Raw genomic sequence first — 13,318 nt, forward strand, 5'->3', positions numbered from 1 at the left:
TCAGAGTTTGTCATTGCTGCAAATGTGACCATAATTTAGCAAACTGATCAGCCTATTCTGCTTTATGTTGCAGCAGACCACATATTTGTCATGGTACTTACTGTATTAATCTCTAATAGTAATATGAAAGTGGTTGATGACATGAGAACACCACACTTTTATTTTTTTCTTCTTCTTCTTGCACTCCAAACACTATAAAGTGAGTCAAATTAAATGAGTGCACACACAGGAATTTGCATATAATTACACTTGCTGATTTATTTTGAAGAATAAAAATGTCCATCTTCTATTATTGATAAAACACAGCTACATAAAAGAACCAATCATTAGCATCAGAGTTTTTCATTCACAATTTTCATGTATATATGTATATATATACATGAATATATATATATATATATATATATATATATATATATATATTAAAAAAACAAGACGGTAGAATATGGAGATAAGAGGTTTCTGCCCGACAACAATATATATAATTGACTTAATTGATTACATTTTTTTAAAAACATAACAGCCCCTTTAACTGTTTTATTGCATATTATTGGAACAATAACTATCTTTAATAAAAGATGCCATTGCAGATGCTTCAACAAATTAGATCGAGAACTCGTATATAGCTTGTAAATCTGTTCTTTTTTTGTGCATGTGACAACCTCCTACTACGGAGTATATATTGTAGGTTTAATATCTATCTTGGTCAGAAACTAATCACGTTCATTGTAAGTTAGTAACTCAAAGTTACTTGGATTAATAACTGTAATCTTATTACTCTTTTGGCAATTGTAATAACACTGGTTACTGGGGAAGGCAATCATATTAAATGAAATGGCTTGATTTGAACTGACAGTTGACTGAAAATGAACCTGTACATTAACCTTACATTTACTTTATTTGAATTAAACTAAAACAAAAGCTTTCATCAAGCTGAGGTTTAGTAGTCTAATCAGTGTGACTGACAGGAGAGATGATCAGAGGAGCAGAGTTTATACCACCATTATTCGTACTGGGACTGAAGTATGGATAGAGTTTCTCAGTGAAGGTGCAGCCAGTGAAAGAGTAGAGATGAACTCTGGTCTCTACATCATAAAAGGAGACCAGCCCCTCCTCATAATCCACAAACACTCCCACTTTCTGGAGCTTCTTTCTTACAGGGAGGAGGACAGCAGGGTCAGCAGCAGCACAATACTCATTTCCATTCCTCAACACTATAGACCAGTAACCGTCGTTGGGTGCCAGTGGGATTTGTCCCTTCCTGTTGATGGACTCTCTGGCCACTCCTAAAGACCAGTCTGTCTTCCCTTTAACCTGAACCTCATAGTAAAATCTTCCTGAGGAGAAAGTGTGTTTTCCTAACACAGAGACACGAGGGGAGAATCTGTCTTTGTTGTCTGGAACATTCTTCTTCACATCTCCATGACTCACTTGTTTTCCATCAGGAGACAGGATGAGCCTGCAGTGTGCTGTATCAGGGTCCAGAGTTACATCCAGTGCATATTGCTGGATCCTCCTCAGCTCAGCATCACGCATCACTTGACTGAGTGTCTTCTTCAGCTGAGCCACAGCTGTTCGCACAGTCCCCAGATATGGAGAGTGATTGACACTGACCTCTGTCCAGCCCTTGGCGGGTGGAGGGGTGCTGATGGATGTGAAGTTCTGGAGGAGGTGGAGGTGATCTTCAGTGAGTGAGAGCTGCTTCAGCTCAGAGCTTCTCTTCTTTAACTCAGTGATTTCTTGTTGCAGCTCTTTAAGAAGGCCTTCAGCCTGTTTCTCTGTTGTTTTCTGCTTTTCTTCAATCACATCGATTACCTCAGCCTGGCTTCTCTCAATACAGCTTATCAGAGCAGTGAAGACCTGCACACTGTCTGCTATGTCTCTGTCTGCGTCTTTCTTGCTGACCTCTACTGAGTGTTTGACCTCCTGAATCTTCAGTTGTTTCTCCTGGATCATCTGCTGAACTTCAGCCTCTGTCTTTCTCAGCTCAGCCTTTTTTCCTTTATAAGCCTCTTTCATAGATACAATTTGATGTAACTTGTAATTACAAACACATAGGTGAGTCTCACAGTAGTAAGACAGATACACCAGGCAGGACTCCAGGGCCTGGTTCTTGTTCTCAGAACATATATCACAGGAGACTTCATCTGATTTAGCAGTTTCTTGGCTTGTGGCTGAAGTTGTTTTCAGCTGCTTTGACTTCCTGAACTGATCAGCCATCTCGGAGAGGACTTTATTAACAGATAATGCTGGTCTCTTATTGAGGGTTTCTTTACATAGCGGACACTGACACAAATCACTAGTGTCCCAGTAATGTGTGATACAGGTTTTGCAGTAGTTGTGTCCACATGGAGTGGTGATTGGATCAGTGAACACATCCAGACAGATGGAACACAGGAACTGCTCTTCAGACAGGAGACTGCCGGCACACGCCATTTCAACACACTGAAAATAAAAGTGAAAGAAATGTAGTTCTTGAATGATACTTCTCACAGCTTAATGGTTATGAATCAAACTTATCAGGATTGTTTTGGAACAGAGCAATGTTGAATGTTACATCACTGTGTTTCTTTTTTTACCAAAGATATCAAGAAATATGAAAATAGGGGAAAATCATTTCTGGACACAGTTTAATAAAGGTTAAAATAAGTGTTAAATAGCTCTATTTTCTGATAGTACTCATCGCTATAGAGTGTTTGTTCAGTAACAGGAGTCTCCATGTGTCTCCAACTCATTTTCAGGTCAGGATACCAATTTTATCCAATCCGGATAGAGAACTCAGTCAGGATACAGAGTTAACAAGTGAAATAGGAAGTAATGATAGAAAGAAATGAGCAGACAAAATGGAACTGGAACACTATACAAATGAAGCTGATAAATGGGCGCTCTCTCCTGATTGGCTGACATTTTGTCACCTATAGGGTGTACCAAAAAATCATATCCGGAGCGTCAACATGTGTAACTTGGTAGCGGCGGCCATTTTGGGGGCTGGAGGGTTGGGGTCCGAGGGTACATAAACAGCTTGTAAACAATGACCCGACCGTGTTTGTTTTTTAAACTCACAGTCACAATGGTGAGGACATGCTCATTTCATAAGTGCCATAGCAGGTCGGGTCGAGGTAATGTGGTAGATAAAGCAGTACAATTTGTCAGCTTTCCAGCATGGAGGCAACATCACAGAGCTCAAATAGATGTAGTATGGCTTGGATCTCAGCTGTACGACGCACATAATTAACGTTCAACAACCTGCCCAAGTACAGCCGTGTTTGTTCACTTCACTTTCTCAAAGGTATTTTTTTTTACCAAAAATATGAAAATATGAAGCTATTTTGTCTCTGCTAACTGAAAGAAACTAGGTAATGTAACTAGGATGGTCCAGAGTGTTAGTGACTTTTTTGTCGTCTCTAACGCACTGACAGGCGCGCTGCTCTGTTCATAGACCGAACATCCACTACCATGCGAGGTCTCCAACTTTAATAAAAATAAACAAAGCTATTTTGCTACTCACCGCAACTTTCAATAACACAAAACTGCCTTTGTTTCGGTGAATAGTGAAATAGTTTTGTTTATTTTTTTATTAAAGTTGGAGACCTCACACGGTAGTAGCAGCGCGCCTGTCAGAGCATTATAGAGAGAAAAAAGTCAATAACACTCTGGACCGCACTAGGCTATCCTAGTCTAGTTACATTACCTAGTTACTTTTAGTTAGCAGAGACAAAATAGCAGTTTCATGTTTTTGGTAAAAATGTACCTTTGAGAAAATGACGTGAACAAACACGGCTGTATTTGGGCAGGTTGTTGAACGTTAAATCTTTGTGTGGTACAGCTGAGATCCAAGCCATAGTCTCTTCTCTTGAATACATTGTTAGCCTCACACTGTATTCAATCTTGAAGAGAAGAGCTGTGACATGTGAACAGCTTTTAGGCCTGTGACAAACAGCCAAAAAGGGCTTTAGTTTTCGAGATACCCCTCCCGGAGGTAGGACCAAACACAACATAGTTTTTCCTCATCTCTAAGGCCTCCCATACATGAAATGGATTGTTGTATAAAAATATTTTACTGCAAAAGTGGTGAAATTGATATAAAAAGTTATACACCCCAAACTAAAAATAAAGCCTGTCCGTCTGGGGGTTGAGGCATATAAACTCATGTAGATTCACAATGGAAGCTCTGATAGGTTTAAAACTTGGCATACTTGAAGCCAGGACTTCCTTCTACATTCTAGAAAAGGCCAAATGTCAATATCTGAATGTAACTAGGAGATACAGTCATTTGAACACATACTTACAATAAGCAGAAATGTAAATCTAAAGAAATGTTTTCTTTACTTTGTAGTGTTTTGACATGGATTGTCATAACAGGACATACGATGTCTTGTTGGAAAGGTGTGGTTCTACTGAATCCAGCAATACCAATTGTGTAGAAATAGCTTTAATACTCATCGAGCTATGCCACTAACGTATATGGTGTCCCAAATGGGGAGAACATGACCCCCAGGGTGTGGTGCTGGTATGAGTGAGTGAGTGATTGACTTCCAGCTGTCCAGATTGACAGGTCCAGCCTCTGGCCCTGTTCTCCTGCTCCCATTCGTCGTCCCTTTGTCTCCGCCCTAGCCAGGGCTGGCTGTTCTCTGAAGCTCACCTACAAAAGCTCATTCTGCTCTGTCTGTCATGGGGACTGGTTGCTCTCATTTGAAAGAGCTGCAGAGATTCAATCCCTCTGTCTCCCCGAACCCATGTAGCCTGATCTGATCTGATTCTGTTCTGTTGTGTTGTGTTCTGTTCTCTTTGCCTTCTGTTTGTTCATTTGTCCATCAGTGACTTTTGATTCAATCAGTTATTTTGTTTGTTCTTTAGCTACTTTTGTTTGCTCTTCAGTTATACTTATTTCAGTTTCTTGGTTTAATCTATAATTTCATTATAGTTAAACTTGTTGCTTTTTGCCCAGTATTATTTTGAGTTAAGAATTATCTTGTATATATTTGTCCATTTCCATTTAATAATTGTATTTATCTATTCACTCGCCTTGTAGGGTAGTTTGGTCCTTTTGTTTGGTTTTACCACTTTGTTTTTGTACATTCTTTAGTTAGGTAAGTAAGTTTAGTAAATGTATATTTTTCTTTTGTTAGGTTTAGGTTAGGGGTAATTTTCTTTATTAGTTAGCCTTTTTACAAATGTAAACCGGCACCCTGAAGTTCTTTGGCACTGGTGAAAAAAAGACAAAAAGAGTTTGAAATCTCTGCATAAAAAAAGGAAAATAAAATCAATTCATTTTTGAAAGCGACTTTGTCCTCCATTATTATGTCACCTCCCCTACCCTAGACAGGGTGTCGTAACATCATTTGGAAATCTACAGTAGGCCTCACACCGATTAGTTTTATTTTCAATTCACTTATCAAGGGTGGAAACACATTAACACGTCCCTAAAATGTAAGAAATGTCCAAAACTTGAGAAAATGTGAAATTGTTAAAATATTTATAAAACATATGCAACTTCAACAATGCAGAGAAAAATGCAGGCCTACAGTACAACTACTAACAATTATTTAACAAATCTGGCTGAGGAAAGCCAAGCTACAACCATTTGATGCTCAAAGTTATCCTCATAACGTCAATTCTGTAGAGTTTATATCATGTAACATATTTGGTTACAGTCAAGTTTTACTACTGTACTACTGCTCTACCTGTATCTTATTGCCTATGGGTTTCTTTCTTCATAAACTGACAGGTATCATTGCAAATATTTTGAAATGTGAAAAGACGAGAATGACCTTGCTAAATCAAGTAGCTAATTCGCTAGCTGGAAAGTGACCTAGCTTAAAGGAGTAGTTCACCCAAAAAATGACTCAATTACACACAAAACTGTCATTTTGTGGCTGAACTATTTCTTTAAAGTTCCATTTAGTGTCCAGCCTCATCAGAAGACTTTATTGCCATGACATGTGAACATGTTAGGAATTTGATTTGGTACAGCTGAGCACAGTTTACAACAGACAGAAACAACACTCCCCAACACCACAGCAGCCATGGGCGGCGCTATCTTGGGCGGGTTGCCCGTTCCCTCATTGCAAGAATTGTGGGGGGGCGGGGTTGGGGGGGTGGGATGGGCAAAAAAGCACTACTCTCACGCCCTGCCTCTAAGGGGGGGCAGTGCGTGAGGGGAGCGAAAAAAAAGGAGCCCAGGGGGGGAGGAGCAGGGGGGCGGGGAGGAGCGGGTTCGAGGAAGCGAAGGCGTGTGTGTGTGCGGGTTATATCAAATTCATGAGAACCATGTGTTCGTGTGTGGAGAGAGCAGGCCTGAAGTTTGACCTTGGTGTTTCACCCAGTCTAGTTATCTCGTGCACTGGTGTCAGAGCGATAACACAGCGAGTTGTGAGGCTGTGGGAGACGTCCTTGATTGGGTTCCGACCCAGAGTCATAATAACAGGTGTCCATGGGGGGGGGTCTTCCCCACATTGTAGCCACCGGAGGAAGAACCGGGGGGGGGGGGGGGGGGTCTAAATCGATCCAAATAATCCATATTCCATATTCATCCCGAAGCAGACAATTTATCTACTCCCATCCTACATTGGCAATAGCAGCACCCTGACTTTTTTTCACCAGAATGGAACAGAGCCTTAATTAGTATCACTGGCAACAATATGGTTACTATAGAGCCTAACAGTACAGTACCCAGTACAGTACCTAACAGAACTTTTGGGTTAGGGTATTTACAGAATGTAGTGTGATGAACAAACGTTGGATCCAAATTGTTATATCATCTGTGGTAAACATTTAGACAAAGTAAAGAAGCAAGATCCATAATGTCAAAAAGCCCATAGCAGAAGACCTTCAATTCATACTAAATGTTGCTCAACAGACAGACGATGATGTTCATAAAACCCTGTCTTTATATACAGATTACATACTTTCTTTCAACAATAAAGGTAGTATATCTTATCATGTAGATCAAACAATACCTGCACCATCTCATCAAGAAGACTGCGGTTCTTACAACATTATTAACATTATGGAAAGATTGTTTCATGTGTGGGAAGGCCAGAACAAGACCAGAACATCTGACAGCTATTATTACTGGTACAGTAAGAGTACCAGAGACAATTGGTCCGTCATGCAGCATCAGAAAGGTTGATGAAGTTGTTTATCATCGGTTGCTCTCATACCCGTATCTCATTGTGTATGATGCCAGATATCATAAAGCTGCCTTAAAACACAACATCTTTAAACAAAATGCAGCTGCCAGACAAAAATAAAATAAAATAATCAGAACACCAGACCAGTATCTTTGACAAAGTTTTTATCAAGCTCACTGAAGTCATTGACAAAACTGTTTTCTCTGAAGAGATTAAAGTGATGACACAAAACTTCTTGACTGAGAGTTATGATGACGTACTAAACACACTGGTCCATGCTTTTTCTCAACATACTGTATCTGCAGCTCTTGTAGTATTTGCCTCTCAAGGAGATCTTGACTTGGCTGTTGTGTTTCACAGTCTTCTGTCTCTTCTGTTTTTTCTTGGAGATATTATAGCTTCTCTCATTGCATACTGTACCATGGGTACACCTTCAGAGCATACCACATAAGACTTTCCAGCTCGTTCTGCAAATTGTAATGCTGTATGAGCTTTTCCTTCAGTTGCCAGGATCTTCATTTTGTGTGTATTGGCACATCTCATCTTCTACCTCAGACCTCAGTGTCTTAATTCAGTATGTCATCATAACTCTTAGTTTAGTGTCATCACTTTAATTATTTTAGAGAACATTTTTGTCAATGACTTAAGTGAGTTTAATAAAGGCTTTGTTATAGATACTGGTCTGCTGTTCTTTTTCTTTTATCATCTGGAAGCTGCTATATTTCGTTTAGAGATGTAGTGTTTAAGGCAGGTTTTATGATATTTGGCATCATACTCAAAGAGATCTGCATACAAGAGCACCCGATGATGTACAACTTAATCAATCATTCTGATGCTACATGATGGACCTTGTCTCTGGTACTCTTACCTGTACCGGTCATAATGGTTGTCAGATGTTCTGGTCTTGTACTGGCCTTTCCACAAATGAAACAATCTTTTTGTATGTTATAAACAATGTTGTATCAACCCTACTCAGTCTTCTTGAGGAGACTGGTGCAGGTATGCTCTCACTATCAACATTTGCAACTGCTCATTATTGTTGGTCTTACTGGAGTAGTTTGCTCTATCATGATACATGATAAGATATACTACCTTTATTTTGAAGGAAAGTTTATCATCTGTATATGTAGACAGGGTTGTACTGTATGAACATCATCATCTCTCTGTTGAAGGCCTTCGTGTGCTTTTTGACATATGGATCTTGTTTCTTTCCTTTTTCTAAATGTTTACCACAGATGATACAAAGATTTGGATCCAATGTTTATACATCACACTCCATTCCGGTAAAATTAAAAAGATACACTTCAGAATTTGCACAGTATCTATGTTGTACGTACACTACTGTCTGTTAGGCTCTATGTACAGTAACCATATTGTTGCCAGTGATACTAATTAAGGCTCTATTCCATTCTTGTGAAACAGAGTCAGGGTTCTGCTATTGTCAATGTTCATGTGTCAATGACATGCTCTGTAACACTTTATGAAACTTTAAGCTAGGTCACTCTTCAGCTAGCTGATTAAAGGTCGGGTAAGTGATATTGATTTTGTTTTTTTTGTTAAAAGGTGAAAGTACTATATTCTGATAGTAATCATTTCTACAGAGTGTTTGTTCGGTCACAGGGCCTCTCCAGCTCTTTAGTAAACAGAATATAGTACATTTTCAGGTAGGTGACAACATTTGAGCCAATCAGGAGAGAGCTCTGTAAATGCATTTTCTGTTTAATAAAGAGCTGGAGAGACATGGGAGACTCCTTATATGGACAGGACACTCTATAGTAACGAGTACTATCAGAACATAGACCCATTTTGCAATTATTTGAATAATTGCAAATCACTTACCCTACCTAACTACTTGATTTGGCAAGGTCCTTCTCATCTTTTCACATTCCAAAATATTTGCAATGATTTACCTGTAAGTTTATGAAGAAGCCCATGTAGGCAATACGATAGCAGGTGGAGCCCAATACTGTAGTATAACTTTACTGTAACCAAATATGTTAAATTGTATAAACTCTACATAACTGAATGACTTGCTGTTATGAGGATAACTTTGAGCATCAAATAAATAAAACTAATCGGTGTGATACTGTATATTATAGATAGTTTCATGTTTTCCCCATTTGGGACACCATATACGTTTAGTGGCATAGCTCCATGAGTATTACAGCTATTGCATAATTGGTATTGCTGGATTCAGTAGAAACACACCTTTCCAACAAGACATAACATGTCTTGCTATGTCAGACAAACCATGTCAGAATCACTACAAAGTAAAGAAAACATTTCTTTAGATTTATATTTCCGCCTATTGTAAGTATGTGTTCAAATGACTGTATCTCCTAGTTACATTCAGATATTGACATTTGGTATTAAATGTAGAAGGAAGTCATGGCTTCAAGTATGCCAAGTTTTAAACCTATCAGAGCTTCCATTGTGAATCTACATGAGTTTGCCTCAACGCCCAGACGGACAGGCTTTATTTTTAGTTTAGGGTGTATAACTTTATATATCAATTTCACCACTTTTGCAGTAAAATATTTTTATACAACAATCCATTTCATGTATGGGAGGCCTTAGAGATGAGGAAAAACTATGTTGTGTTTGGTCCTACCTCCGGGAGGGGTACCCCAAATTTTTTTTTTTTGGTCTATTTCTCATAGACCAGCCACACATGTGCAGTGAGCACTGATCACTATGTAGTCGGCAAATAAGTTAATGTTTACAAACACAAACCACCGTCACTGTCTAGTCTTAAGCGCGTCTATGTACAATAGACTAGAGAATTTAAAAAAAACACAATAAAATAACAGAAAAGAAAAGAAAAATGCATTTATAGCCCACGTTTGTTCAGTTTCTGAGGCCTACAAACATGTGCGCCAATGGTTCCACAGTCTAGATGAGAACCGGGTCCGTTATGACAGCAATGATGTCATTTACTGACTCAGCTGCCCTACTGTACATAAACCTGTACATAAGGTTACGTATCACAGCAGAGCAGGTAATTAAAAAAAATCTCTGTTAGTGAATAACATATGATTATTTGTTGTAGGCTACTCACCTGTCTTTCTGTGTAAAAGTTATGTTGAATAGTCAGAGAATGTGTGCGCTCACTGTGCTGCCACACGACCATCCCAATTTTACTTTCACTTTAGATTCACTGAGAAACTCCTCCTTGAACTGTAATGTTAAGTTAACCCTTCACGTCATCAACTCTTCTCTGTCCATCTCCTTCTCATTCCCTTCCTCTCCTCCACTCATCCTCTTGTTATCTTTCTACCAATATTCTGGTAGAACCCAGGTGCCTATAGTGACATGTTCAGATTGATCTCCTTGGTTTGCATGTGTGCACATATTCCCAAGGGAGGAAAGAGCCTCTGTCCCTTTGCCTTTAGATTTGAAAAGTGCCCTTTTTTCTGGCTGCTGTCATCATACGTTTCTTCATTTGTTGAAATTACATCAAAATATTTGTTTTTAAAATCTATTTAAAAAAAGAGAAATATATAGTAGAATGCATGTATATTAGAAGCTGTGTGTGTGTGTGTGTGTGTGTGTGTGTGTGTGTGTGTGTGTGTGTGTGTGTGTGTGTGTGTGTGTGTGTGTGTGTGTGTGTGTGTGTGTGTGTGTGTGTGTGTGTGTGTGTGTGTGTGTAAAAGAGAGTCACCAAGGCCCTGTCAACATTCACTGCAGGTTATGAGGATTGTGAAACAAGTCTTCATAAGAGTTGAAGCTACACCTTATGAGATGTGTGTCTTTTTTATCATTGAATGATATTCATGACATCCATTTAGACAGTAGACTATACATTACACACATTCATTCAGTAGACTATACATTAGACACATCCATTCAGACAGTAGACTATACATTAGACACATTCATTCAGACAGTAGACTATACATTAGAAATGGTATTATACACTTGAAAAGTTAGCTCCGGCCTCAGGGCCGATTTTCTTTCTGAGCCATTAGATGGTGGGTCAGAACATAATTAATGGATAATTTAAGAACTGTAATATGTGACAGAAAGCCTTATATACAATACTAAGTTAATTGCTATGAAAGTTAAATCAAATCTGTGTGGTATTACTGCGTACTGATAGAACTGCATGTGTAATCATTGTTAAATGTGCAGATACAAATAATAGGGTAATCATATCGACCACATCCTTGAATGTGAGGACATTTACTTCATTGTTAAAAAATAACACTGGGCCTCATTCACGAAGCACACGTACATTCAGATTAGATTTTATACTAAAGCTCAAATACGAGATTGTTGTTCGGTATTTATACACAAACTCACTTCTGCTGTTTTGCACTCGTATGTGGAACAAAACATGCGTAGGTGTTATTAGAATGCCTTGTTCTTCATACAAAATCAATGTTTATGTGCCCAACATTTAACATTTAAAACATATGAATTAATATGTCTTTTATTTATTGCTTGTTTATGAAGTGAGGATGCATAACTAAGCTTTATGACATGATGCAATTTTAAACTTTTTTGTGTGTGTTTTTAGTTAACATATTCAGAGCTGAAGAATTATTATTAGGTGCGTTCGAAAATACAGCACTGAGTGCACTGGCCAATACAAACTAATAGGCGAGTGTGCTCCGGTGCGTAATTTCCGAACGCACAATTATGTCCGTCAGAGTTTGTCATTTCTGCAAATGTGACCATAATTTAGCAAACTGATCAGCCTATTATGCTTTATGTTGCAGGAGACCACAGACACACCATTGTCATGGTACTTACTGTATTAATCTCTAATGGCAATATGAAAGTGGATGATGATATGAGAACGCCACACTTTTATTTTTTTCTTCTTCTTGCACTCCAAACACTATAAAGTGAGTAAAATTAAATTAGGAATTTGCACATAATTACAATTGCTGATTTATTTTGAAGAATCACATTTTCCATCTTCTATAATTGATAGCAGACAGCTACATGAAAGAACCAATCATTAACATCAGAATCTTTACATTCACTATTTTCAATGAACAGTTTTATAGAAATTGCATCAATAAAACATTGTTATTATTCTTGATAGACAGTATTTGTGCATATTAATTAATGAAAATGTTGAGTTCAACTTCAACTGGAATGCAATAAAATAAAACATACAAGTCATAACAAGAAAGCAATTTAGACACAATTTCAACTGTCTCACACACAGAAAATAAAAAATTAAGCTAAATCATTTATGAACACTCTAATACTGTCTCTTGCGGTGCTGGACGTTGCGACGTTCGCTTGAGCCTACCCAGCGCCGTCCGAGTTATGTACCGATAGGCACAGAATCGTCTCTCTCTCTCTCTCTCTCTCTCTCTCTCTCTCTCTCTCTCTCTCTCTCTCTCTCTCTCTCTCTCTCTGCTATATATCGTCTCAGTCGGGTGGAAACCCATATGTCCAAAACACCTTACTTTTCAGGATTCAAATTCAAAAATAGCAAAAGTAGCAGATCTACAAGCTCAAAACCCGTCGCTCGTACAGCGTTACACATGCTTTTGTGTAACGCTGTATGTTCAAGTAGGGCGTTAATTTACGAAAAAACAAAAAGGTAGAATATGGAGATAAGAGGTTTCTGCCCGACAGCAACAGTATATGTAATTGACTTAATTGATTACATTTCTTTTACAGCATACAGTATATATGCCAATGCAGATGCTTCAACAACGTAGATCGAGAACTTGTTTATAGCTTGTAAATCTGTTATTTTTTGCGCATGTTGGCAATTTTAAGATTTCATCAAGTTGAGGTTTAGTTGTCTAATCAGGAGAGATGATCAGAGGAGCAGAGTTTTTACCACCATCATTAAGACCTGGACTGAAGTATGGATAGAGTTTCTCAGTGAAAGTGCAGCCAATGAAAGAGTAGAGATGAACTCTGGCCTCCACATCATAAAAGGAGACCAGCCTCTCCTCACAATCCACAAACACTCCCACTTTCTGGACCTCCTCTCTTACAGGGAGGAAGACAGCAGTGTCAGCACCAGCCCCGTACTTATTTCCATTCCTCATCACTATAGACCAGTAACCATTGGTGGGTGCCAGTGGGACTTGTCCCTTCCTGTTGATGGACTCTCTGGCCACTCCTAAATCCCACTGAGTCTTCCCTTTAACCTGAACCTCATAGTAAAATCTACCTGAGGAGTAGCTTTGTTTTCCTAAGACAGAGACACC

General features: G+C 38.6%; 2 protein-coding genes across 2 annotated transcripts in view; both read right to left on the reverse strand.

Annotated features, from left to right (window-relative positions):
- Positions 1–496: 496 nt before the first annotated feature.
- LOC311058545 (zinc finger protein RFP-like) lies at positions 497–2,436 on the reverse strand (the record flags this gene model as incomplete). Its single annotated transcript, XM_084076008.1, has 1 exon — positions 497–2,436. One exon carries the CDS (start codon positions 2,434–2,436, stop codon positions 949–951), a length of 1,488 nt encoding a protein of 495 aa, XP_083932134.1. The 3' UTR covers positions 497–948.
- A 10,468-nt stretch (positions 2,437–12,904) lies between these two features.
- LOC311058546 (erythroid membrane-associated protein-like) overlaps positions 12,905–13,318 on the reverse strand; it is a gene marked incomplete at both ends in the record, with an annotated part of 1,260 nt that continues 846 nt past the window's right edge. Inside the window, one exon of the mRNA XM_084076009.1 lies at positions 12,905–13,318. This exon is cut by the window's right edge and continues 846 nt beyond it. Coding sequence (XP_083932135.1) covers positions 12,905–13,318 — 414 coding nt within the window.

The sequence above is a fragment of the Gymnoscopelus microlampas genome, assembly GCF_963454915.1.
Source record: "Gymnoscopelus microlampas genome assembly, chromosome: 13".
Lineage (NCBI taxonomy): Eukaryota > Metazoa > Chordata > Actinopteri > Myctophiformes > Myctophidae > Gymnoscopelus > Gymnoscopelus microlampas.